Consider the following 26186-nt stretch of genomic DNA (forward strand, 5'->3'; position numbering starts at 1 on the left):
CCAAAAGTCCTTTACGTGAAAAGCACAATAAAGATACAATCAAAGATCATTAAGCATTATGAAAACTATAAGTGTTGACGAGGCATTCGTTACTATGATGAGCATGAAACTCGTGCCAAGAATTCATTTAACGCGATTGTTTATAAGCAACCTCCACTACTTGTGAATATAAGTTCATAACGATTAGGTGAAACTCACTTATATTCTAGCGTCATATTCATGCATGAAAATTAAGCGCGCATTCTCAATAAACATACATAAATAAGTTATCAATCAAACGGTTAAACAAATTGAATCACAACTTATGAAATTCCAACGAAAGTTAATCAATTCATATTGCAAATATAAACATAGTTTCGAATCACCCCCTAGCTAAAGGGGGTTTAGTTCCTCATAACTTTGAAATCAAAGAAACACCTAAACATTCCAACAACTCAAACTTGAATTGTATGAACGTTTAGGTACTCTTCTCTTCCATTCCTCATACGTACAAAACAAAGAGAATTGAATTTAAACTTTGAAATCAAAGAAACACCTAAACATTCCAACAACTCAAACTTGAATTGTATGAACGTTTAGGCACTCTTCTCTTCCTCGTTGTTGTAGCACAAGGTCTAAGGTGAGTTTTGGGGATTATGAATGATGTAGAATGATAGGTTTTGTGGAAGAAAGAAGGAAGTGATGGTGTTTGGATTGGTAGGGAAGGCACGGCACAAGGGTTGGTGTTTGTGTTGTGTGTTGTGTTGTGAATGGAATGAATGAATTGTGGCTGCAATGGATGCTTATTTATAGGTAAATAAGAGGGAACATGACAGCTAGGAATAGGTGGAAATGTGGCTGCAAGTTTGGTGAATGATTATGAGTGAATGCATGTGAATGTGGTTAGGTTGGAAAGCTGGAATTGTATGTGGAGTGTGCTGAAATGGAGATGTTTTGCACGGCAAAGGGTGAATGTGCATGTGGCTGTTTTGTTTGAAGATGCATGTTCAATGACAACTTGGTTGAATGATTAAATGCATGTGGATTACAGCTATGGTGGGGAAGATATGTGAATGTGGCTGATGAGAAGAATAGGGTGAATGATATGCACGGTTTTGGGAGAAAGGTGGATGAATGTGCATGTGAATTAGGTTGTGAAAGCATGTGGAATGTGGCTGTAATTGATGGAGTAATGCACGGCAAAGGGGATTGTGGTGGAATGATAGTGTTTTGCACGGCAAAGGGGAGTGTTGGGTGATGGGTGCATGTGTTGGCTCAATTATATTGTTGGGAAAACATGTGGATTAGGTGGAAAGAGGTGGGTGTGCATGTGAGATGAAATGCATGTGTTTAAATGGTTGAAATGTGTTGATATTTATGGGTATGATAATTGATAAGTGAATGATTATCATAAGTGATAAGTGAATGATATGATAAGTGATAAGTGAATGATATGTTAAGTGATAAGTGAATGATATGTGGTGATGATAAGTGTATAATTGTATGATAGGTGGTGATGATAATTTGGTCTTCAATTTCGTCCATCTACTTGGCGTTAAGCATATGCAATCCATTTAATGCCCCAAACTACTCCAAAATGCATCCTTTCGACAAACACATCTTATGATCCTGAAAACACACAAAAGAAGCATAAAGGACTAAAATAACTAAAGAAACATAACGTAAATGTACGAGAACAAGCCATTTAAGTCGCATGAATATGCTCCAATCAAGTTCAGCTCATGATAGTAAAACTTTTGTATGTGTCTATATATAATGTTCGTATAGCTTGGGTTAGAGACTGGAAGTATATATGAATTGAAACAGACTCCACGTTGGTTCTTCATTACTTTTTTAAGTCTCCTAATGCAATTGTTTGGTTTCTTATGATGGATTAGAACAAATCATCTTTGGCAACTTCGCCATATATGATTTATTTGTACACACATATATAAGAAGGCAATCAAGTCGCAAATGCTTTAGCTTCATTCGGGGTGAAGAGTTATGCTTGTCATTGGTGGTCTACAGTTTCGTCATTTGTTGCTTCTACTCATACTCGTGACATTTCGTTTTGTCCTTAATATCGTTTTTGTTGATACTTCTCTTTGTGGGTTTTGGCTTAGTCCCCCCACTTGTATCTTTTCTTTTATTATTTCTTCTTTTCTATTAATAAAATTGTATAAGCGTTGAGGAGAGACGAGTGGGGGCTTCGGGGTGTAGTAGTCCTCTTCCCCTCAGCTAAAGGATAGGTGTCTTGCACGCGATAATTGCCGAAGAGCTAATCTCGTATAATCTTTCTCTACTTAAAATTTAATTTTAACCAATTACTCCCCACCCACCACCCACCAAAAAAAAAAACTTTTATAGTTGGCCAATTTCCCCACTTTCCCACTAGCGTCAGATTTTGGAATTTTTCATTCAATTTTCCATCTATCTTGGTCAGGTGCACGACATGTGGCAATTGTCTAGGGGCCAAAAGGTAATTTTATGGTTAATGTGGACAATATCTTGTTTTTTTTATTCTTCTTCTCTTCCTCTAGTTCACTCTATGCACTTTGTTTCAATTTTATCTCTAATGTAGACAACTATGAATCTTCTCCATTGTCTTGTTTTTTTAGCAAAATGTTGTGCATTTCGTTATCCTTCCTTATGACTTGATTCACATGAGCTCTTGGTTTACATATTTCAATTCAAGATCCAAATTCAAATAAGAAAAGTAATTACTCATCTCAACAGATTCATTCCTAGAAACTGGTCAATTATAAATGTTCACGGGGTAATCAACTAAAATTAAAGTTTAGGGAGGAAACTGATCAATTCTAAAAGTTCAGAGGATAATCGGCTAAGATTAAAGTTCAGGAGAAAATTGGCAAGTTCTTACAAGTTAAAGGGAAAAATCCACGTTATAAATACAAAGTTAGTATGTGTATGTTAATTTTAATACATCTTACAATAGCAAGAAACATTTATGACTACATAACCAGTCAACTCACAGATGGAGAAAATTTATAGTCCTCCTTTTCTCCTTGTATCCATTCCCCTTGCTATGTTGCAGTTGGGTTTTTCCATTCCTTTCTTCTTCTCCTATTTATGTCAGGAAATCATTTTCCTTTTGCTTTATTGCCTATAGAAAATTCTAGGTGAAAACTAAAAGTAAGCTTCTGTTAATGAGATAAATTTTGATAGAGCAGTTCTTAATAAAGGATGAGACTATCGTGGATTTGGGTGAACCAAAATATAAGTTTTATGCTTCTGTGAGATTTGTCGTGCATATAATCAACTTGATAAGGCTAACCTACTAAAAACTTTATCCTATTTGAGATGCTCATGCTTTTATCATAAAGTAGATTAATTATGAGTCAAAATAACTAGAACTCCAAGTTTCTTTTGGGAAGCTTAAGTTTCTTTCTTCTTCTAACATGCATACCCAACACCTCTGACATTTACACAATTGACTGATACGTACATAACTATTGGTTAGTAATACTTGTTTCAACTTGAAGAAAGTTGAAGTTCTACCATAAAACTAATTAATAATATGGAGAATAGCCTAATTACTTATAACATGCATGCTTCTTTCTTTGATGTCGAATTCATACTCTCAACACAATTTTGTTAAAGGAGTTTTCAAGTTCAATTCCCCTCTTCCTCGAGATCAGGGACAAAGGAAAATAAACCTTATATGCACGGACAGCGTACTCACCCGCCAAATACAATCCACATCCAACCCAGCTCAGAACTAAATAAAATTCGAACAATAAATAAAGAAGTCCAGCACAATATACTACAGGCATCAAACTGGATCCATGCCAAAACATTACAATTAAGGTTTACACAGTATTTCTTTAATGTTCTTGTTTAGAGCAGCTAGTTGGGACAGGCTATAGTAATTAAAAACACATAAATTACAACCAAAGATGAATAATTAATAAATTTACTATGACAAAGCACTTGTGTTGTAGACAAGAAGAGCACCCCCTGCAAGAATGCCAATTAGGGTAACTGCCCAGATGGCCAATCCAGTAACACCTGCACTTTCATGCATATTAATTTATTAATTCGCTTTCATAAGCATTACTTAATTACTACATCAGGTCAAGCAAGAAGATAATGCAACTGTGCCTTCTGAATTCTTAAATTTAAGCATATTAAACAATATTCTTATGAAGTTGAAGTTGCTTACCCCCAGCATAGACATCACCACTTGGAGACCAGTCATCTTTGTTGTAGATGGGGCTGCATATCAATTATCAGAAATAACTTAACAGCCTAATTAATTTGAAAATTTATTCATTTTGAGAATGCCTAGACCGTTAGAGGGCATCAAGCAACTAAAAGGATACTCCTTGTCAAACAAAAATAGAAAATATAACAAAAAAGAGAGCTAGTTTCTTCTAATAGGGAGCTGTTATTAATAGTCTAATTAACGATCTCACGTTATTACAAAATCCGAAATGTTTGATAACTAAATCGAAAACAACTTCTGAATCTTAAAACCATAGTCTGGGATGCTAGGGTTTAGAAGCATCCATATATAATACTCTTTCATACCATAGGTAATATTATGGATGCTTCAAAAACATTGAAATAAGAGATAGGTTATCAAGTCAATCAATGATAATTTTAGCAAATATAATTTACACATTTAAGTTTAACCCTTAAATTGGGAAAAAAGGACTCATATAAAAAACTCAGTACCACGAGAAGTAGATAATCTAAATCCAAAAGTAAACTAAATAGAACAGTGAGAATATTCACACATATATATGGCACGAATGAAGTTTGAGAGTTGTACCTGTATCCATCAACATTAGCACCGTACTTGTCTACAAACTGGTAGACACCCTTTCCCTGAATCAAAGTTTAAGGGTCCAAAAATTACAAAGCAGATCGATTGAATATGCATGACACTGATCAAAGAACAACAAGAAGGAATCTATATATTTCTGCAGATTGAAATGAACATTCATAGATACATATATATAGATTTCTATAACGGGCATGTAAAGCCTTTAGGTTAGTCCAAGTGCGCATGCGTAGCGAACGAAGGGAGTAATGAGTTAGGATTAGAGTAATAGATCACAGGTTCAACTTATTAACAAAAACAAAAGAAAAAACTACTCACTAATAAGTCTCTCATGCAAGCGCTTATATAGTTCATATTGACCTAGTACATGAACCGATGTGAAACACAATTTTAATGATTTTCTTTGTTTGATGCGAAGCACAGTAGTTTGGCTATTACGTAAATGGTAACAAAAATGAAAAGTAAGAAAGACAAATTAATTACCTTACCCTTCCTCCCGGAGGCATCGGCACCATCCCTCAAGTCCATGCCGCCATTAATTCCTGCAACACATTTTTATTTTATGTATTATCAAAATCAATCCTAGCTAAGAAAAAGGCCCGTCTATGTAGTTCTATCGAACTTTTTGTTTTTATATTTTAATTGAGATATAGTTTGTTTTCTTCCATGAGATTTGAATTCAGAAAAACTAGATTATCATACACATAGTGCTACCATAGGGGGTGGCAGTCCTGATCTTCTTGCCGCCACTTGCTTGCACCTTGAATGAAGCAGAAGACCTGGAAAGAGAGGGAAGGCCTCTCACTGCTGGCTTGTCAACAGTGAAAGGAGATGGTTTTAGGCTCACTGAAGAAGTCATGACTGAGGCTGCCATTTTTGCTTAAGCTTCTCTTCTCTGGACTCCTGCTGCTTTTTCTTTTGCTGATCGTGTGTTGTGCGGCATCGAAGTCCCTGATAATAAAAACACTAAGCATGGGGGAGAGTGGACACGTGGCAATGGTTCATTGGGTGGTTGTGGATATGATATTGCAAAACATTATCCAAATGGGAATATTTTTGCTCTGAATTTTCTCCTCTTTGGATATATGCAAATCCAAGACCCCGTCTTTGAATCTGACACGTGGACTAGGGCCAAATGGGAAAGAGATTTGTGGTTTGGAACTTTCGGGATTGAACCTAGACGCCTCTTAATTACGGAAAAGGATCCGCGGGAGATCCTAGGGATCTAATGATTTTGATTATTCATCGTACAACATATAGTTAGAAAATTTTAAATTTTAAATTAAATATAAATAGTATTTAACGATTTTTGACCGAACGATGTACGATGAACGGTCATAATTACTGGATCGCTAGGATTCCCAGAAAAATGATCCGATGAGGATCTTTTAGGGAATTGTTACTTTTAGGGAATTGTTATTAGCACTCCAAAAATCTCATTCTACACTCCAAACTTTCTATATTGGAAAAAAAAAATACATTTGTAAAAAGTGTAGAATAAGATTTTTAGAGTGTCAATAACACTTCTCTACTTTTATCTGTATCTAATTCACTATATATATATATATAGGGTAAATTATATGTATATATAATGTCAAAAGGAAAAATCGGTGAAACATTCATAATTTTAAAATTGTTTCTCCCATTAAATTTTCAAATAAAATAAGAAATTCACAAAAACGAAAAAAAAAATATAGAGCCAATTGACACACACATGTGTGTGGCAACATGCTAGTTTACGTAGAACGTGAATTAGAACCATTTTGACTATTGAATTGCTTGTGTTTGTTAAAATATGAGGTAGTGAAATCATTTTAATTTATATTTCTTTATATATGTTTACTGACACATGAAATAAAAATAAATAAAAAAGTGTAATGTTTATCCTTAAAATTCGTAATGTACGATTTTAAAATCAAGAATCAAATCAACTAGAGGAGACTACAGGCTCTGATTCACTTTCTCTACTTCCTCTATACCTAACTACTTTGATTCCTTACTTCCCTATTACATGTTTTCAATTTCATGCTACATTTTAGTGGTAATCGAAAATCAAGCGAGAAATTACACTAAAGAAGTGCAAATGAATTACCTCCAAATCAAAAAAAAAATATAATAAAGTAGTGCTACATTGAGCTCAGAACAAAGAACTTGAAATGAAATGGAATTTCTTCATATATGGTTTATAACATCATAATTCATAGTGAATAATGAACAACACATTTGCTTATAAATTTGAGATTATTTTCTTAGTAGAGTCGAACCAAGTTGTTACAAACTTCAGTACTAAGAACCAAATACAGAGGAAAAGAAAGCAAATTACTGGTTAAAATAATAACACTAATGATAATTATCATAAGCAGCTGAGGATCTCTGTGAGTTTTGAAGCAGCAGCTATTCCGCTAGCTATAGCACCTTCAACATTCGGACTAACACAGAAATCTCCACAGATGGCAAACCTCTTGTTTTTATCCCAAAGGCATTTCTCGTCTCTGGCTACGCTTGCGGCTGGAAAAGCACTTCCCCTACAAACAAAATCCAATGGTATCACACAGCTTTAAAGCATTGCAGCGTATCAAGAATGAACTCAAATATATATAAATGATTTTAGACTGCATTTTGAGATTACACCTTCACCTAATTATTTCAGATCCCCAAACTCACAAGTATTTTCGTTCCTGTTGTGGACTTTAAACTAATATAACAGAAAGAAAAAAAAGAAATTTATGGAAACTTTGATGCAAAGATTTTTCTAAATCTCTAACCGTGCATTTCACAGATTGGCTTAGGCTTGGACAACATTCAAAGGGATCCTCATTGTGTGAAAAGACAGCTACATTATAAAAGACATTTATCTGTGCGATTAAAACCAAGTACAAGAATGCACAAGAGGAAAGATTGTTCAGGCTGATTCAGCCTGAAAATCGAGGTAATTGACCTCGACTGCCTTTTCTGGCTTACTAATAAAGCTTGGTCCCCATACTGTACCGAATGGCCCGAGTTCAAACAGTCCTTGTATTGCTGGCCAAAAAAGGTCCTTTTATTTATGTTTGTGATATGATTAGTATTAGACAACTAGCACTAAATATTGAGTTCTAGAATATACTGACCATCTATGAGCTTTCTTGAAAAAGGGGTGTGGAATATTAAGTCCCATGCTTTGAAATTCTTGGAATAGTTCTTCAGCCACTTTTGTCAATGTTGCATTCGAAAGTTTCTGAAGTCCAGTTTGAGCAATTACACTCTGAGCATACTCCATTGTTGAATGCAAAACCCATCGCTCGCTTAAAAAGAAACAAATAAACGGAAGATGGCAAAATGATAAGGATAACGCCAACACCAAATAAAAATGACGAGGTGGATTGTTATATTCCATGAATACCTAGAGGCAGAACGGCCGGGCTTGCTGCTGTCACAATGAGCCCAGCTTAAGACTTCAGAACCTTTTATTGAGAAACCTTTGAAGGGTATCTGAGTCAGAAATTAGGCACCAGGGTCAGCCCAGATCAACATCAAATACAAGAAAAGAGAGTTCAAACTAAAAATGTGATACAAAAGGTTGCAGGAATACATGAAGCCAAACCTAGAATCCCGAGAAAAAGGAAAAGTTGAACCATGTAGAATTTGATGAATGCACAGTCTACAGATGACCATAAACTTTAAGGAGGCGTAATAAATATCTTACTGATGACACAGGCTCTGAAAATGCTATCATGAGAGCAAAGCATGGATGGACAGGAATATCATTTAACTTAACCGCCAACTCTGGAATTAAATTTAAATCTGCACACATCACAAATGGTTAGATCCACAATGCTATTATGCTATTCTTCAGAAAATAACGCGGTCAAGTTCCAATTAAGAGGTCAGAAAATAGGAGGCTTTATTCAATGCAATGACACTTTGTAAGCATTCCAACTGTTGTTCAATGTGATGCATCCTACTCAAGTTTCATTTCCTCCATAGCTAGAGTCCAAATGGTCAGAAGAAGGAAGGGATATGTAGTAAAAACAAGTATTTGCTGCTATGTCATGGTTGTAGTATCCACGTAAATATTAACCAAGCAGGACAAGATCGTCGATTTGACCCACCAATAGGACAAAGTATGCATAACATAAACCACTAACACTGGCAAGCTCACCAAGAACTGCCACTTAATAAAAGGAATAAATATTGCAGACAATTTTCTAGACATACTTCAAATAAAAAGAACTTGAAGGAGTGAGTTCAATACCAAGAGGTGGTTGTCTTCCTGTAACACTTGTAAACCTGGGCGAAACTAGGTTTTTGTCTGTTGCAACCACTCCCTTAAACTGGCCAAGATTTTGCCCATCTGAACCTATCAATGACCACAAATTTTCATCCTCTAGCCACTCCAATTTCCCAACACTCGCCCCAAACTTACTTTCCACTCCTAAAGAAAATTATAACGCAAAGTAAGCAATTAGGGATAATGGAAGTAGATATTCAACCTTGAATGGAAATCATTCCAACAAAATCAGTAGTTTAGTACATACCGGGCTCCTGGCTTAATGCTCTGCATATAGAATTCATGCCTGGGATACCCACATATCTCTTACTTATTAATCCTTCCTAAATGAAATTGATATTCAGATTGGCTGAAATGACATTTCTTGACAATAAAATAGATGAGACAGGTGGGACATTTGTTTAACAAAACTCAGCAGAAACAACAATAAGAAATTGAAATTTTTATTATAAGACTAATGATAACAGAAAAGAGTGACATAGAGGATAAAACATATCCAGAAATCCTTACGATTATAATTTGGAGCCAACTTAACACGACAATACTAGATAAACACATAAATGATTTATGATGTAATCAAGATGAAGCATAGGTACCCATGACCCAACATATTTCACAAATGACATGTTTCCAGTCATTATAAAACACGCTTGCTGATTAAAGCAGTACTTGCAAACCTGTTCAAGGTCAAAAAATTTGTTGGAAATGCGATCAAAGAAGCCAAATTTCTCTTTCCAGCAAGCAACAAGACCCTTTGATTCCCATTCATGAACAAGACCGAGAACCTCGGTTTTGTTGGCATTGAAAAATGGAGCACCATGGTCAAACAATAGCTCCTTCTCATCTTCAACAACTTCTCTATATGAATTTGAAAAGGATACAATAAGTGAATTTGTTGTAAGAACGGGAAGAGAAAAGAAAATCATTTGTAACAACTCCTTCCCAAGTTATTTGAATTTCCAAATAACATTGAAATCAAAGGGCTTTCTTTCTTGATAAAATGGTAAATGTACTACGTGGTCACATCAGTTTGTACAACAGCGATAAACCAACCGATACGGCATTTCAAAATAGCAGTCGTATCAGTTTGAAAACAACTTGAATAATTTAGCAAAATCCTCTAACATTTCCCTAATCGCATACATTAAAACCTCAGTCTTTGTCTTTTGGACTTCTTCCAATCAACAAAGGGTCAATCAAATAATGAGAATTCAAAATATAATCTTATGCAGTGTGCCAAAATTTTCCCACTAACCAAACAAAGCATAATAAAGAAAAAAACCCATTTCTGATAACCAATTGCACATTTAATCCCCAAACTAAATAAAAAAAATTTGAAAAGAAAGTGGACGTAAATTTGTAAAACAAGAGTAGAAAAGGTACCTTCTTTGAGACATGCGGCCGCCGGGGCCTCTGGCAGACTCGAACAAAGTTACAGACACTCCATTTCTGGCGAGAGTTGATGCACACACTGCTCCTGAAACTGCAATAATCAAATCAGTGATCAGATAATATGATTTAATCACGAGATTAAACAAACAAATTACAAATCAAAAGGAAAAAGGAAAGTAAAAAATGGGTTCTGAATTTTGATGCTTTTACTTCCACTTCCCACCACCGCAACTTTAGTGGTATTCATTGCTTCACTGCTGCTCAAAGTCTGCTCTGCTCTCTTTCCTTCCTTCCCACCGTTCGTTGCTTCACTTTCCGGCACAAACTGAAAGGCAGTTGGTAGTTGGATCTCTACCATTAACTCAGCTTTCAGCATTATTGTTGGACCATTAAAGATTCAAGCTTGCTCTTAACGGGCCTCAATAATCGGCCCACGGTTCTACAAAAACGAAAGTATTTGGGGTGGGCGCGGTGTGGTTTGGTGTGGTTTCGAGTGAAACCGCAATCGAAACCAAAACTTTTTGCGGTACGGTTCGGTGCGTTTTTGAAGTCAAAACAGAAATGAAACTAGACCGTTTGGTTCGGTTCGATGCGGTTTCAAACGGCTTCAGTTTGGTTTTTGAGAAAAAAAATGTACAATTTAAAATATACACATATTTATGCATAAGATGGTCTTATTTTCCTCATATATTAATTAATGAATATGCAGCAAAGCCAAAAATAGCAACAACAATGCAGCAAAACTACAACAACAAACAGTGGCAAAACTGCAAAAAAAGAGGAAACATAAAATCTGGCAGCATCTAGATGTCAATCTTCGTCAAATTAAGGGATTAAACTTAATAGAGAATCTCATGGAAAGAGGAAACATAAAATCTAGCAACATCAGTCACACCATATCGTCTAATATCCATATGCAACATCAGTCACCCCATATCGTCTAATAGTGCAGCAAAAAACAGTAGCTAACATGTACCAAAACTGCAACAAATGACAACTACTAAATTGAGACAACATCCAATGCATCAATGGGTTTAAACTTTAAATCCTTACGCATCACATCTACTAAAATTCAACTTGATCACCAATCACAATACTTTACTACAACCCATTTGAAAAGTTAAGTTTGTCATAATACAACTAAAGTTCAAACTTCAAAGTTTCAAACAAAGTTCAATGTCAAAATGCCTTATGGCATTAGTACAACAAAAAAAATAAATGGTTCATGGAATTCAACAAAGTCTTGGTTTCAACTTACATTGCATCGTTCAAGTTTCAAACCTTTGCCTTTCCTTTTCCTTTTGGACACTTATTCTTTGAAGGTTTAGGAGGCCTTTGAATCTTTGATTCAAACGAACCCTAACCCAATTCCCCTTTTGAATCTTTGATTCAAACGAACCTTAACTGTAAAATTAATTTAATTACAAATTATTAACTAAACTAACTAATACCAGTTCCAAGTTCTTACCATATTAGCTGGAATGAAGAGCAGGTGAATGAATTGCCAAGTCTGTTTTGCAAAGCTTTTGATTTGCAGATGAAGGGGATCTAGGGATGCAAGCAGTGAGGTCGCAGAGATGCAAGTAGCCAGGTCGCACGTAGTGAGTTCAAGGCACTGATGTCGACTGTGGAAGAGATGAAGATGGGTTTTGACTTTTGAGAGAGAGATGAAGATGAGTTTTAAGGAAAAGATGAAGATGAGTTTCAGCCTTCAGGACTCGAAGTGAAAAATTGGATGATAGTCCAGTAACCTAGTTGAACTAATTAAAAGTTTAAAACATAAAATGCGGTTTCGGTGTGGTTTTGAAAACCCAAAACCGAAACCAAACTGTTTTCTTTGTTGCAGTTTGGTTTTGAAACCGAAACCGTTTCAAAATCGCAAAACCAAACTGTTAGTTGCGGTTCAATTCAATTCGTGTTTCAGTTTCGGTCCCAAGTGCTCACCCCTAGAAAGTATAGATTTTTTTTTTCTTATTTTTTGTTATGATCCTTAGGACTTCATTTTATTCTCACCTTTTTTCGAGGAATTTTATGTAAAATTTTGTTATATGATGTATTGTGTTTCAATTACAATACAAATATTTGAAATTTTTTTCCTATCATGTCTTGGTTATAGAATTTGTCTATAGCTAAGATATAACTCACACTCTAACTCGTGAATACTCCTTATTCACGGGTTAGAGCGTGACATCAATAGACTTTTTTTTTGGGGTTCCTCGACGCTTTAATTTTGAATAGTGTGATGAGTTCCATTGGCTAGTGTGTAATATAAAAAAAGGATGCAACATATTGTATATGTTGCTATCTATTTAGTTGCAATTTTCAACAAAGAAGTAATGATGTCTTTGTTGGGAAAGGGTTCCAAAATTGGAAGAAATGATTAGAATTTCTTAGGGGACATGAAGGATGTGTTTCTAGTATTCACAATAAAGCTAGCAAAAATGTTTGGATCTAATAAATCAAAAGCAACATATTAAAACAGTTTTGATCAAGCACACCTACCAGAGCCATATTGACTATCGCGTTATGTTGAATGTGGCAATTGATTGTACTAGATATTTATTGCGAGATCTTCCTTTTCGTGGGCTTGATGAAAAAGAAGTTTCGGATAATAGGAAGAACTATATAGAGCTCTTGCAATTTCTCTAGCATCATGATGAGAAAATTAAGGTTGTTGTCTTATAAAATGCTCCCGAGAAAGTTAGTTGCTCCTTCAATTCAAAAGGACCTTGTTAATGGGTATGCCACTAAAACAATTGATGTTATCCTTTTGTGATATGAATGGTGCATTTTTTTTCTTTCTAGAATGGTTGATGAATTACGTGATGTTTGAACTAAAGAGCAAATGGTGGTGATGTTTCGCTATGTAGATAAAAGAGGAGAAGTAATCGGAAGGTTTGTGAATGTTCAACATGTTACTGAGACTACCTCAATTGAGTTAAAGAAGTCCATAGATCAATTGCTTTCAAGAAACAAATTGAGTATTTCCATACTATGAGAGCAAGGATACGGTGGAGCTAGTATAATAAATAATGAGTTCAGTGGTCTTAAATCAAGGATGTCAAGAGAAAATCCTTGTGCTTTTTATGTTCATGTTTTGCATATCAACTTTAACTAGCTTTTGTTGCAGTGGCAAATGGAAATGTTGATATTGCCACTTTTTCACATTGACAAATAATGTGGTTACTATTGTTGGAGCGTCTTGTAAGCATCGTGATCCAGTTAGGGGTCAACTACAAAAGGATCTTACAGAAGTTCTTGAAGACGATTGTCTTATAACAGAGCGACGCTTAAATCAAGAAACTAGTCTTAAGCATATTGGTCTCACACGTTAGAACTCACATTATGGTACCTTGATTAGTATCATTTCCACGTTTGGTTCCTTGGTGAAAGTGTTTGAAATGATTCTTGATGATGATTCAATAGGTAAACAGGAGAAACAAATAGGTCATTGGGAGATACACAATCTTTCGAGTTTGTGTTTCACCTATTCTTAATGAAATCTATATTTGGGGCTACAAAAGATTTGTTACAAACATTACAGAAGAGAGATCAAAAGATTATGAATCCAATGGCTTCGGTCAAGGTATGCAAGCAACAACTATAAAACATGAGAGATAATGGATTTTATCTTTTGCTTGATCAAGTGTCTTCATTTTGTGACAAATCATGATATTGAGATTTCTAGCATGGATGATGGATAAGTTACTTGAGGGAGATCAGACATGGAGCTCAAAGAATCACAAACTTCCATCATTATCATGTAGAGCTCTTTATGGCTATCGTTGACAAGCAACTTGTGGAATTAAATAGTTGCTTTGATAAAGTAAATACATAATTGCTTCTTTGTTTGGCATGTTTGGTCCGGATGATTCATTCTCGGCTTTTGATGAACAAAAGCTAATTCGTTTTGATAATTTTATCTTAATGAATTTTCTACTTGTCAACCCTTGGCACTTCAAGATCAACTTGGGCATTATATTTTTTTATATGCATTTGAGTGTTGAATTTTCTCAATTGAAAGGAATTTGTAGTCTTGCCAAAAAAAAAAAAAAAAAAAAAAAAAAATGGTGGAGATAGGGAGGAATAAAGTATATAATCATATGTATTTGTTAATTACATTGGCTTTACTTCTACTGGTTGCTACTGTGTCAGTGGAGAGAGCCTTTTCCGCATGATTACTATGAATAGTCTATTGCGTAACCGAATGGAAGATCAATGGTTGGGTGATAGCATGGTGGTTTATATTGAGAGCAATATTTTTTTTCATTGATAATGAAGTTGTAATGCAATGTTTTCAAAATATGAAAACGCATCGCGGGCAATTGTAATTTGTGTTGTTATTTGTTTTATAGGTTATGAATGATGGAACTATGGTTTAGTTGTTAAGGTTATTATACGTCTAAGAAAAGTTTGTAAACTTTTACATGTGACCATTCGAATAATTTTTCATAAATTAGCCACTCTGTGGCTCTACATATTTAATTAAAATGTGAATTTAACAACTCTTTTAAAGATGCTCTTAAATACATTGTATAAACTGAGATGACCACTTACTACAACTTGTCTTTAAGCGGCAAAATTACTGCTAGAAAACGGCTCAAATACATCGTAGGTTGTACATAGCAACTAATTTAACTAAAAATATTTGAATAAATCAAAGTTTTAACTTTTGACATGTATCATTCTTCTCCATTAACGTGGATGCTATTCAAAGTCATGAGATTACTTTTCCAAATATAAAGTTTTCAGATTCCTTTTTTGGGTTTTTCATTCGTCAATATCTTGTGTATTCCTTTGTCAAGAAAATAAACAAAGGTTTTTGACATTCATCATTCTTCCCCCCCCCCCCCCCCTCCACCCAACAAAACATGAACACCATGCTCATGTTCAAACTTCGAAATCGTGTGTACATATATAATCATCACATGGTGATTAAGTAGTTTGAAAACAAATTTCAGATACATATTTTACACGGGTATATCTTGTGTTCGATTCCTAAAATTAATGGTAGTTGTATTTTTATTAAAAATTGATTTCAAAACATTTTCATTAGTAGCTTTTACGTCATTTAAAGACACTTCCTATACGGCTGAAATGTGAACGATGAAGCCTTCAAGAAATAGAATTCAAAGTCTTCATATAAAAAACCCTTCGACATAAAGAAAAAGTCTCCGCTAAACCCACTTGATCATATCTTGTACAGCTTTTAGGTGGGACTGGGACCCGGTACTTGTACGGACAATACAAAATGTCATTATGCAGATTCCATGACACTCAATACAGGTCCCATCTCGTTATTTTGCGGATTTATATATTAATTATAAAATTATATTAGTTTACACTAGAATATGAATACATATAAAGTGTGAGAGAAAATTTTTTATATTTGTTTTTGAAATAGAAGGAGAGAGGAAGGAAGTGATAGAAAATGTGGAAGTGAGAAGTGTTTTTTTTTTTTTTTTTTTTCTTTTTTTCTTTTTTCCAATTTATAATTAGAGATATGTTAGTTTCACATGTAAGTGAGGCTTTGAAAAAAAAAAAAAGCAAAATTTGGTTGTATGAAGTTACATTTCCGCCCCATATTTCTTATTCATGTTCTGTTTTAATTAGAGGGTTAAATTGGTAATTTTATAGGATTTTGGTTGATAATGAGTGCTTTATTAATTAGTAGAGATTCAAAGGTTTGAAATATTTTAAGTTGGTTTTGTTTTATTAAGTTGTCAAATATGTTAAGCCTTTGAATCTAAACTAATATAATTTTGTAGCTAATATGCATTTCACATGTTCGCAAAACGAAGACCTTAGGAGAGCATGACCCCATACAATAAAGTCCACTTAAACACGGTTGGTTCAACAAATTCTCTCCTTATTATATCTTTGACAATTTAACCATAATGAAACCATCTATTTATTTTAGGTGGCTATCTCTCTGATATTATGTTTTTTTTATTTTTATTTTATTTTAGGAAACCTTGACGATATGAGAGGATGTGAGCATTCGATTCAAAACTAATTAAAAATGAATGAAACTATTTATATTAGGTAGGATTTCATCTTCAACGTTTGTATGTGGTCCAATATTCTACTGGATCGGATGTTGTGTTTCTACGCATGTGTCCTGAATTCAAAACTCCCTCCTCTTCTAAATTATTGTAATAGTTTTGAATCCTCCCCCCTCCTCTAATAATAGTAAAATTTAAAGGTTACTCATCAAATATAAGATGCAGAATAGTATATAGCCGATGAAAACATCACCGTCTTTGTGCGCTTTCGCACACGTTAAAAGTAGAAGCCTATAATAAAGAGCTCAAAGGGTTTTGGACCACTTGATTCAATGCAGGGCCGTCTCTAAGATTTTGAAGACTCTGTGCGAAATTAATAAAAGAGCCCCTATTTAAGATAGTTTAAAAAAAAAAAAAAAGGTAAAACAATGTATTAACGCTAGAAAGTAATCACTTAAATAAAAAAAAAAAGTTTAGCACTCACTAATTGCAAGTTAAAAAATATCATTAATAATAAATAAAAAGAGTTACAAACATAACGTTCACTAAATAATCAAAAGCAGTTCAATCTTAAATAACCAAACAAGAAAAAAAAAACTTCAAAAACTCTAACTTTAAAATTTCACTTGAATATATAACATTATTATATAATAAATTGAAAAATACCGTTTTTTTAAGGTGTTATTATTGCCATTAAAAGTATCTCATTGTATTCCAAATTTTTATATTTAGAAAGGAAAAAAATTAAAGCTTATAAGGAATGCACGATGAGAATTTAAAGTGCTAACAAAAATAATTTTTAAATATAAAACATTATTACATATAAATATCAGGTGACAAAAATTTTAAGAACCTCTTTAAATTTGGAGTACTGTGCGATTGCACATTTCGCTTTCCCTCAACACCCCCTCTGATTCAATGTCAATTGTATTGGGATTAATTTTGCTCATATTCTTAACTACTTGTTCTGAAGGTTATTAGAATGAGGAGGTTGGATTTGGAGCCAACTCGTTCAGGTTGGGGCATGGGGTGAAAAGATAGGCTTGCTTATGTAAGTTCTCTTTGCACGTACAGTCGGTGTAAAGGAGGCGCACCCATGAAATGCTAGACAAAATTACAATATTATGTCTTCTTCTCAGATTTTAAACCATTCTTTCTGTACAGTTTAATAAAATATCGCTTTTAATAAATAAAAATTAAAATAATTTATTATTATTATTTTTGTTCACACACGAAATTATTAACACTAAGTGGGTTGGGGAGTGGACTAAGCTTCACACTGAGCTAGCTCTAATAATGTGGTTCAAATTCATCTTTGGCAAGAATCCAACAATAAACCTCTCATCTACAAATGAAGAGGAATACCACTAAACTGCAGTACAAATGACAAATAAAGTTTTTTAGTTAAAATAATCTCTGATATTGACATAACTATTCACTTTAGTCATTAAGATTTGAAATCAATATAAGTAGTCTCTGAGTTTGTTCACTATCAATCATTTTAGTTATTATGTGAAAATTCTCCATTAATTAAACAACAAAAATGTCCTCAATTTTTGTCAAATTATTTTGGTCCATTGTTTATTAAATTGTGTGTTTTTGTTATTGTTGTCCTTATTTAACAAAATTTTTCATGAAAATGTTAAAATAATTGATGGTAAACAACTCAGGGTTATGCCAATTTCAAGTCTTAGGCACCAAAATAAAGAGACGTCTCTTCCCTCTTTTTTTTTTTTTTCGTTCCCTTCTCTCTCTTATTTGAACGATCACGGTTAAGTCACGTTAATATTTTATATTAATTTTTTTATAAAAAAAGAAAAATAAATTAAGGAATATAAGAGGATAAGATGGAAGAGGATCAGCGCTTGAAGCTTGACTTTCTGACAATTCCAATCTTCTTCTCTTGTACTTGTTCGGTTGTTCCCATATAAAATTACAAGTAAACGGCACCAGCAATAGCATACGCGCCACTTACATGGCGAATGCCATTTGGTTCATATTATACAAAATTGAAAATTCAAAGGCGTACGCAAACCAAACTGGACTCTGCCGAGACTTTCTGTGTCCTCACCCTCTCACATTCATTCACCGTACAAAAAAATCCAAATATTTGCTTTCTTCTATTTCATCTTCTCCAAACCCCACAATTCTCTCTTCCAACGCCAACGACTAACAAGCAGCCAAGATCCTCTCTGTCCTTCTTTCTCTGAGCTCCTCAGGTGATCTTCTCTCCTGGGTTCTTTTAAATTTTCGATCTTTTTTTTTTCTTCTGGATTAATTATTTGGGTAGATGTTGATCATTTGTTTTCTGGGTTCTATCTGTTTTAACTATTTGAGGTGTTTATTTTGCTGTTGCATTTTTGTTAAGTTTTGGTTTTGCTTAAAGTTGAAACCTTTTCAGTCCATCAAACATCCAGATTGACTGAACATCTTTGTCATAGTTTTGATTGATCCGAAAGGGAAAAATGATTTCAGTTTGGATGCATTCTTGGTTCTTTCTTGTATGCTTGTTTCATTCTGTTCCTGTCAACTCCATGGCTTTTCGAATTCGAAACATTGGTTGTAGATTGTGTGTGTTTCATTTTTATCTTGTTTTTGCATTTCTTACTGTTATGGTGTTATGTGAAGCCATACTTTATCTAGTTCGATCGAGACAAGGACAACTCTTTATTTGTCGAGATTATTAGTTCAATGTTAAAGTTTTTGGATTTAGAGCAATAAGTAATGTTGTTTGAAAGTTTATATCCTACTCAAAGCCTTTGATATTTCATTTTGATCCAATTGTGCTTCTGTATAACATGTGTTCTTACACCGGTTCAATGTGGCAGGTCCTGAAGTCGTTTTGTTTGAAGCATCTGTTAACGGTTGACCTTTTGGTAATTGGCGTCTCTTACAGTTATGGGTTGTTTTTCCTTCTTATGCGGTAGAATTGTGAACAAATCAAGAAAACCCAGTTCTGATATTGATGAAGGTAAGCTGAAAGCTTGATAATTTTAGGTAGCATTACTCTTATGAGATTATTGTTCATTGGCATGGTTATCAGAATCAAATGTCCCAAAGTACTTTTCTTATATGCCTGCCTTAAGTTCCTGAATAAGGTTTTTTGTAACAGAAGTTTCTGGCATTCACAATGTTAAACTATTCACTTACAAAGAGTTGAGAATCGCAACTGAAGATTTTAGTCCAGCCAATAAAATCGGCGAAGGTGGTTTTGGTTCTGTCTATAAGGTAAACTTGGATTTATTGTTTTAATATATGTTTTGTATACAAATATTGCATTTGGTACATAATTGAAACATTCTTTCTCCTCGACATTGTGAGTGACGTCCATTTGAATTGTTATTGTGAATAATCAGGGCCAACTTAAAGACAGAAAATTTGCTGCTATAAAAGTTCTTTCAGCTGAATCAAGACAAGGGGTGAAGGAGTTTTTGACTGAGATTGACGTGATCTCAAAAATAAAGCATGAAAATCTAGTTGAGCTCTATGGCTGTTGTGTTGAAGGAAACCAAAGAATTCTGGTCTACAACTACCTTGAGAATAATAGCCTTGCACAAAATCTTATTGGTAAGTTATTAGCTTTGTTCTTGAGCTGAAATTGGCATTTACATTTGTGCGTGTGAATGCGTGAATGTGTAGTTAATGTGCTTGGGTACGATAAAGGATCAGTTCTGCAATTTCTGTATCTTACATCCAGAGGTGTATTTCCATCAGTATTGAATCAGTCCTTTCCTGAGATCAATTTATTCTTGAAACTTAGGTTGTTAAACTTTTCATTCCAGGTGGAAGCAGTAATCTCCAGTTTAGTTGGCGAACTAGGCGTGAAATATGCATTGGGATTGCATGTGGGCTTGCCTTCCTTCATGAGGAAGTACGTCCACATATTATTCATAGAGATATCAAAGCAAGCAATATTCTCCTCAATAAAGACCTAATGCCTAAAATTTCAGATTTTGGTCTTGCAAAACTTATCCCTCCCAACATGACCCATGTTAGCACACGTGTTGCAGGAACAATGTAAGCTGTGATGTCTCTCTTCCTTTTAGAATTGAGCAATTGAAATTCAAACCTAACATCTGTTCTATAAGCATAACTACAAATTTTGCCTTCCTTTGTGTTTGCAATTGTGAATCGCATAAAACAGTGGCCAGTTAGGAAATCAATAGATCTTTTGTCCTCCACGAAATGTGATAAACAGAATATCATCTTGTTTACAAGTTTACAACAACTTGTTTATTCTACTTTTTGGATTTTTACCGTTCTGGAAAGAAAATAACTTTTGAATAATAGTCATGCTATATCATTTCCTTGCTAGTTTTGTAGCAGATTCTACTTGTATGACCTTCCTTTTGTTGGTACAAGAAGCAGACGATACCATAATAAGTAAAAATAGGCTTCAATTTATCTATACCTGAGTAGGTTTAGTCATTCCCTTCAATGTCCCTACAAACTACTCGTACTATTGGATTAGGTGTTTAAATCTTCCTTTGGATGTCTACCTATCTCTTTGTTGATCTATTATAATCAAAAAGATTTTCTGTCTTGTAATCAAATCTATGTTTCTGGTTTCAGAGGTTATTTGGCACCAGAATATGCAATACGTGGGCAATTGACAAGGAAAGCAGATATTTATAGCTTCGGAGTGCTCCTAATGGAAATAGTCAGTGGCAGATGTAATACAAATACACGACTACCAATTGGCGAACAGTATCTGCTTGAAAGGGTATAAATTTCAGATATATTCAGTCCTTACAAGCTTTTGCTTTCAATCTTGTTTAAGTAAAACGCATTTAATGAAAACTGCATGTGTCATATGTGATTTTTGGTAATGTTTCTGGACATTTTTGTTTGTCCAAGAAGGCTTCTGAAGCAAGTTGTTTGTTGACAGTGTTGGTGGACAATGTTGTATGATTGTATGAAATGAAGTTGTTCTACAAGTTCTGTGTGTCTTTGAGTTGCGTGTTATAACATCTTCATTTCATACAATCATAGCCATGTTGGCTTTGTATTACCAAGGGTACTGCAATGGTTTGTGATGAGGGAAAAAGCTGATTTTTTTAATAAAATGCTTTGTAATAACTCATTGTTTTACTTGTTTCACTCGTTGATTCAATTATATCATATCGATTTCTGCCTAAAAATATGCTGGAATTCTTGTTTGTATTGAGTTATGCAGTGCAGATAACCAGTCTATTACCTTACACACTATTAATGACAAGTGCCTTCTTGTGTTGCAGACATGGAAACTCTACGAACAGAGGGAGCTTGTTGGGCTAGTAGACACATCACTCGACGGTGATTTTGACGCTGAGGAGGCTTGTAGGTTTCTAAAGATCGGTCTCCTCTGCACCCAAGACACTCCGAAGCTCAGGCCATCCATGTCAAATGTGGTCAAGATGCTAAAAGGCGAGAAGGTTGTGGACGACAAGATAACAAAGCCAGGCTTAATATCCGATTTCATGGATCTCAGAGTACGAGGCCCTCATGACACCAAGCCTAGCGCAGAGACGACAACATCTTCCTATAATGCGTCCGCTGGCTCAGGCTCAGACAACCAGTACAATTCAACCTTCTCATTAGCATCCTCAGCTGCTGCTACCACCACTACCACCTTCATTTTGAACTTGTCATCGGAAACCTCAGCCGCTAATACCAAGAACTTCAGCTTCCGCACCATATGACACATCCACACAAAATTTGATTTCATGGATTTTTATCCTATGCAGTTTTTTACAGCCGGCTGTATTGTGTTTCTCTCTTCTTTTTCAGCTAGACCCTTCGAGCTGGAGATACTCCTTTGTAAATGTGATCATGGCTTGGTAAGCCAAAAAGTTTTGTAATTTGTTCTTGAAATGTTGATTATTTTAGTTTCGTGTGTCATATTTTGACTCGGTAATAGAGTATACGCAAGTACTCTCTCTTTATTAGATTGTCTTAACGTTACATTTATCGAATCACGTCCAAATGTGCGCTTCTAATTCATAATCTAATAGTATCACACGAGCTAATCTTGCTCTCTAGCCCAATAATTCTCAAAATACCCTTCACATGACGTTGTTCTAAAGCTGACAAAAAAATTAAATTAATAAGGAGATGGTAGGTAAGACAATATAATTATTGAATGCAGATTGTAAAGAAACATGAAGTGGTTGGAAGAATGAAAACCCAACCAAACAAATGGAAGAACATTGAATACTAGACGAGGTTCACCAAAAATAATAGGTGGTTACTGAAAGCGAAACAGCTTGTGTAAAAACATTCCGACCATGAGATACGAAACTCCCAGTATTTTAATCTTACCTAATTTCATGTTAGTCGTACTTGTAAGGCATGCCTACTAAGACAATTTTATTGAAATTTCTTTCGCTCAAAGCACCCTCATGTACTTCTAAATCTATGCATGAACTAAAATCACATGCCTAACTTACCTAAACATCCTTTGTAAGTATCAACCCGCTATTGTCAAATAGATTTCAACACTCAAATCTCCCATGGCGAACAACAATGACGCTGGAGATGGCGACGACTTACAACATTGGTAGTGTTAGCTATGAACTTGTGTTTGACATAAAACAATACAAAATGTCAATGATTTTTTGTTGCTAGCTACTGAATACGCGTTCAATATTTGCTTGTTAGCCATTTTTTCGGTACAAGAGATATTGTTAATCTATTTTATACTAAAGAGAAGGGAGGGCGGTTTGAACCTTATACACAGTGAATTGAAGATAAATACCCTAACCATCAATATAAGAGGTGTAATTTTTTGCCAAATTACCATACTAACCGCACCATACTAAAATTGTGCCAAAAAATTTGTACCATTGGTAATGGTACGGTATTTGTACCGTACCGTACATTTTCGGTACGATAATAGTATTCAAAACCATTACCAGTGGTATACTGTACCGTACCACTATTAGTAATATTATACCATTTATTTATTCATTTATATATATAATTAAGTATTATTATCATTATATATGCACTTTATATATATATATATATATAATTTTTTTTTTTTTTAGTCATTTATCTAATCATCTCAATCTCTAACCTCTACTTTTCCAATAAACAAACCTAAGCTTTTTTGTGCTGCGACTTTTCATCTTTTCACTCATCTAGCCATCGGCTTCATCTATGTTGCTCCCGTTCTGACAACTCTCTCTCTCTTCGCAATCCATATCATCTTCTCCTTCATCAAATTGGGATGTTTTTCTCCCTGGCTTTGTCTATCAAGTTAATTTTTGTACAATTTTAAAGAATGTAGAGATGAAATTTAGGAATCTTTGTACTATTTTTTTTAAGGATGTTGGGTTCTTTCAGCAATTCTTCCATCTATTTACTTCTTGTTTCTCAAATGAATTTTTATAAAATTCTCATAATTAAATTAAAATTTTTTAGAAACCCAAAGAGAGTGGCCAAAACAAGTTTGGGCCTTGAATTGGGTTGAAAAAAAATCAAAATTTGGCCTAAAAGAATGGTCCAAAACAAAATGGTAATTACCATTACTATACCATTCCAATCGAACTATTTGGCATGCCGAAATTTGGTATACCAAAAATTTGATATGATAATGGTAATAGATTTTGTCATACTAAAAATTTAGTATGATAATTGGTATATAAGTTTTGGTACGGTAATCATACCAATACCACCCCAATACAATCCATCACCTGCTGTTTGTTAGCCATTGAATACGGTACAATTTTCGGTTGGTTCCTAACTTCCTACTGAATATAGAGGCCTATGTTGCACTATATTATTTTTCATAAGAAAATAAATATTAAATAAAGTGACCACAGTCAGAACTGCAGTCCAATAAGATTTAGTTTTACTTTGTAATTCAATTGTTTAGCCAAAAACAAGTGTGTGTTTTGATTATTTTCAGTTGCCACCAAATTTTAAAGACCTAAATATTGATTTCATGGTAAATATACTAAATTTTTTAACTAAGAAAATTTAAGGGTTTCTTTTTTTCTTCTCTTGTTGAAAGCAACTATAGAACCAAAATTTTGAGGAAAAAATTGGATAAAACGATAAGAAATAAAAATTTTCAATTTTTAAACTAATTAAAGTAATATCTAACACATCCACTACATAACAATAAAAATACTCAAAATAAAAATTAGAATATCTTCAATGTAATTGTTAATTTGATGGCTGATGTGATAATGTCAAATTTCATCTTCTTCCAACTTATATGTTATTTATTATAAATAATATTTGTAGCATTCATTTTAAAAAATAATTAATTAACATAAAGGGAATTGTTATTGACACTCTAAAATTCTCATTCTACATTCCAAATTTTCCATAGTTTAAAATTTATAATTGATACATCAATGAGATACATACTATAAAATAATTAAAAAATTTATTTAACAGCACATTACTCAATCTCATATGTTAAAGTCGACACCCTCACTTAGTACTATGGTCTAATGGTATTCATCTTCATTTGTAAGTGAAAGATTTTAGGTTTAACTCTGGCCAAATATGAATTTGAACCACATTATTACTAGCTCATTATGAAGCTTAGCTCACTCTCTCACCCCTTAGTGTTGATAATATCGTTTGTTAAAAAAAAATCAACTTAAAAAAATTCATTTGTTGCAAGTGATCTTTTTATCACAGTGATGAAAAGAAATTGAACCTTCGCATATCAGTAGGGATGACAATTCTAACCGTTAAACCCGATAACCGTGGATAACCACCTGAATGGATTGGATTTGGATATGAAAATTCAGGTATGGTATGGATATGGGGAAAAACCGTGAACTTTATTTAGTTAGGGTTTTGGATATGGTTATAGGGGTCCCCAATCCATATCCGTCCCTAAATATATATATATATATATATATATATATATATATATTTGATATATAATATAATTTTATTCAATTTACCGAACCCTCCCTATACTAATTTATTATGTATACATCAAACCCTATACTATCTTTATTATGCACCAAACATTATGCATGGGGCATACCAACAACCTCATCAATTCAATACACTTATAGTTATACTCAATCAAATTAATTCATTGAATCATTTTAAATATCAAGTATTAAATATTACAAGTTTATCATGAACAACTTCAAATATATTGTTAGTTTTTGTAATTGAATGTTGCTATTTAATGACGGAATTAGTATCTACTAAAATTTATAACGTGTCAATTGGATAAATATAATTTTTTTTTTTGTTTTTATTTTTTGACGAGGATGGATATAACCGATAACCGATTGAAAATTCGTTACCCGATGTATATGGTTACGGTTATGAATATGGTTAATTTTCATGATTATGTGGATCAATATAGTATTTTCGTCCCTAAATCAAACCGTTACCATCCTTATATATCAGTTAAAACTTTTTTCTACTGCGTTCCATTCCATCAAAAGATTTGATATCTTCTTTGAATATAAACCACACACTACAAAACATTTTTTTTTCTTTGAGGAATAAAAAACAGTGGCGTCAAGTGGGTTCGAAATTCCAGTGGGTCATAATAATTATGATAAAAAAAGACAAGTTCAAGTAGGAGAGTGTCTTCTCCTTCTTCCTGTGCACCCTCATTCTCCCCTCTTTCTCTCTCCCTCTTCACCTTTTCATACCTTTTTTACTTTTTTACATTTTTTTTTTTATTAATTTTTATCTGTTAATTTTTTTCAATCCATCTAATCAAAAATTAAAAAACTGTGAAAAAGTAAAAAAAGTGTGTGTC

The 26186-nt window shown here is 33.9% G+C and overlaps 3 protein-coding genes across 4 annotated transcripts; 1 reads left to right on the top strand and 2 right to left on the bottom strand.

The window, feature by feature from the left end:
* Positions 1-3719: 3719 nt before the first annotated feature.
* On the bottom strand, positions 3720-5727 carry LOC137723511 (photosystem II 10 kDa polypeptide, chloroplastic-like). The gene is made up of 5 exons (XM_068462714.1): positions 5501-5727; positions 5270-5328; positions 4775-4830; positions 4163-4215; positions 3720-4008 (listed from the first exon to the last, which is right to left on the bottom strand). The coding sequence occupies exons 1-5, from the start codon at positions 5658-5660 to the stop codon at positions 3917-3919; spliced, it is 420 nt and encodes a 139-aa protein (XP_068318815.1). The 5' UTR covers positions 5661-5727; the 3' UTR covers positions 3720-3916.
* Positions 5728-6933: 1206 nt separating this feature from the next.
* LOC137726313 (uncharacterized) lies at positions 6934-10856 on the bottom strand. The gene is made up of 9 exons (XM_068465225.1): positions 10659-10856; positions 10440-10539; positions 9734-9914; positions 9304-9379; positions 9021-9200; positions 8472-8569; positions 8169-8257; positions 7897-8070; positions 6934-7311 (listed from the first exon to the last, which is right to left on the bottom strand). The coding sequence occupies exons 1-9, from the start codon at positions 10822-10824 to the stop codon at positions 7140-7142; spliced, it is 1236 nt and encodes a 411-aa protein (XP_068321326.1). The 5' UTR covers positions 10825-10856; the 3' UTR covers positions 6934-7139.
* Positions 10857-18412: 7556 nt separating this feature from the next.
* LOC137725884 (cold-responsive protein kinase 1-like) lies at positions 18413-22408 on the top strand. 2 transcript variants are annotated; one of them, XM_068464718.1, is made up of 7 exons: positions 18413-18672; positions 19282-19424; positions 19569-19681; positions 19810-20020; positions 20236-20470; positions 21026-21176; positions 21691-22408. In XM_068464718.1, exons 2-7 carry the CDS (start codon positions 19352-19354, stop codon positions 22132-22134), a joined length of 1227 nt encoding a protein of 408 aa, XP_068320819.1. In that variant the 5' UTR covers positions 18413-18672; positions 19282-19351; the 3' UTR covers positions 22135-22408. The 2 variants fall into 2 exon arrangements, with proteins under 2 accessions (XP_068320819.1, XP_068320818.1); XM_068464717.1 differs by having other exon boundaries at positions 18415-18672; positions 19566-19681.
* Positions 22409-26186: the final 3778 nt, after the last annotated feature.

Source organism: Pyrus communis, chromosome 2 (assembly GCF_963583255.1).
Source record: "Pyrus communis chromosome 2, drPyrComm1.1, whole genome shotgun sequence".
Classification (NCBI taxonomy): domain Eukaryota; kingdom Viridiplantae; phylum Streptophyta; class Magnoliopsida; order Rosales; family Rosaceae; genus Pyrus; species Pyrus communis.

Bases quoted from the DNA above. Each gene is read 5' to 3' on its own strand.
- LOC137723511 (XM_068462714.1), bottom strand. From the start codon at position 5,660: ATGGCAGCCTCAGTCATGACTTCTTCAGTGAGCCTAAAACCATCTCCT. The intron at 4,216-4,774 runs GTACAACTCTCA...ATTGATATGCAG, and splicing joins GCTAATGTTGATGGATACAG to CCCCATCTACAACAAAGATG. The intron at 4,009-4,162 runs GTAAGCAACTTC...ATGAAAGTGCAG, and splicing joins TGGTGATGTCTATGCTGGGG to GTGTTACTGGATTGGCCATC.
- LOC137726313 (XM_068465225.1), bottom strand. From the start codon at position 10,824: ATGCTGAAAGCTGAGTTAATGGTAGAGATCCAACTACCAACTGCCTTT. The intron at 8,071-8,168 runs GTATTCATGGAA...TTTCTTTTTAAG, and splicing joins CCCGGCCGTTCTGCCTCTAG to CGAGCGATGGGTTTTGCATT. The intron at 7,312-7,896 runs GTCAGTATATTC...TTTTGTTTGTAG, and splicing joins TTCAAGAAAGCTCATAGATG to GGGAAGTGCTTTTCCAGCCG.
- LOC137725884 (XM_068464717.1), top strand. From the start codon at position 19,352: ATGGGTTGTTTTTCCTTCTTATGCGGTAGAATTGTGAACAAATCAAGA. The intron at 20,021-20,235 runs GTAAGTTATTAG...TTTTCATTCCAG, and splicing joins CCTTGCACAAAATCTTATTG to GTGGAAGCAGTAATCTCCAG. The intron at 20,471-21,025 runs GTAAGCTGTGAT...TTCTGGTTTCAG, and splicing joins ACACGTGTTGCAGGAACAAT to AGGTTATTTGGCACCAGAAT.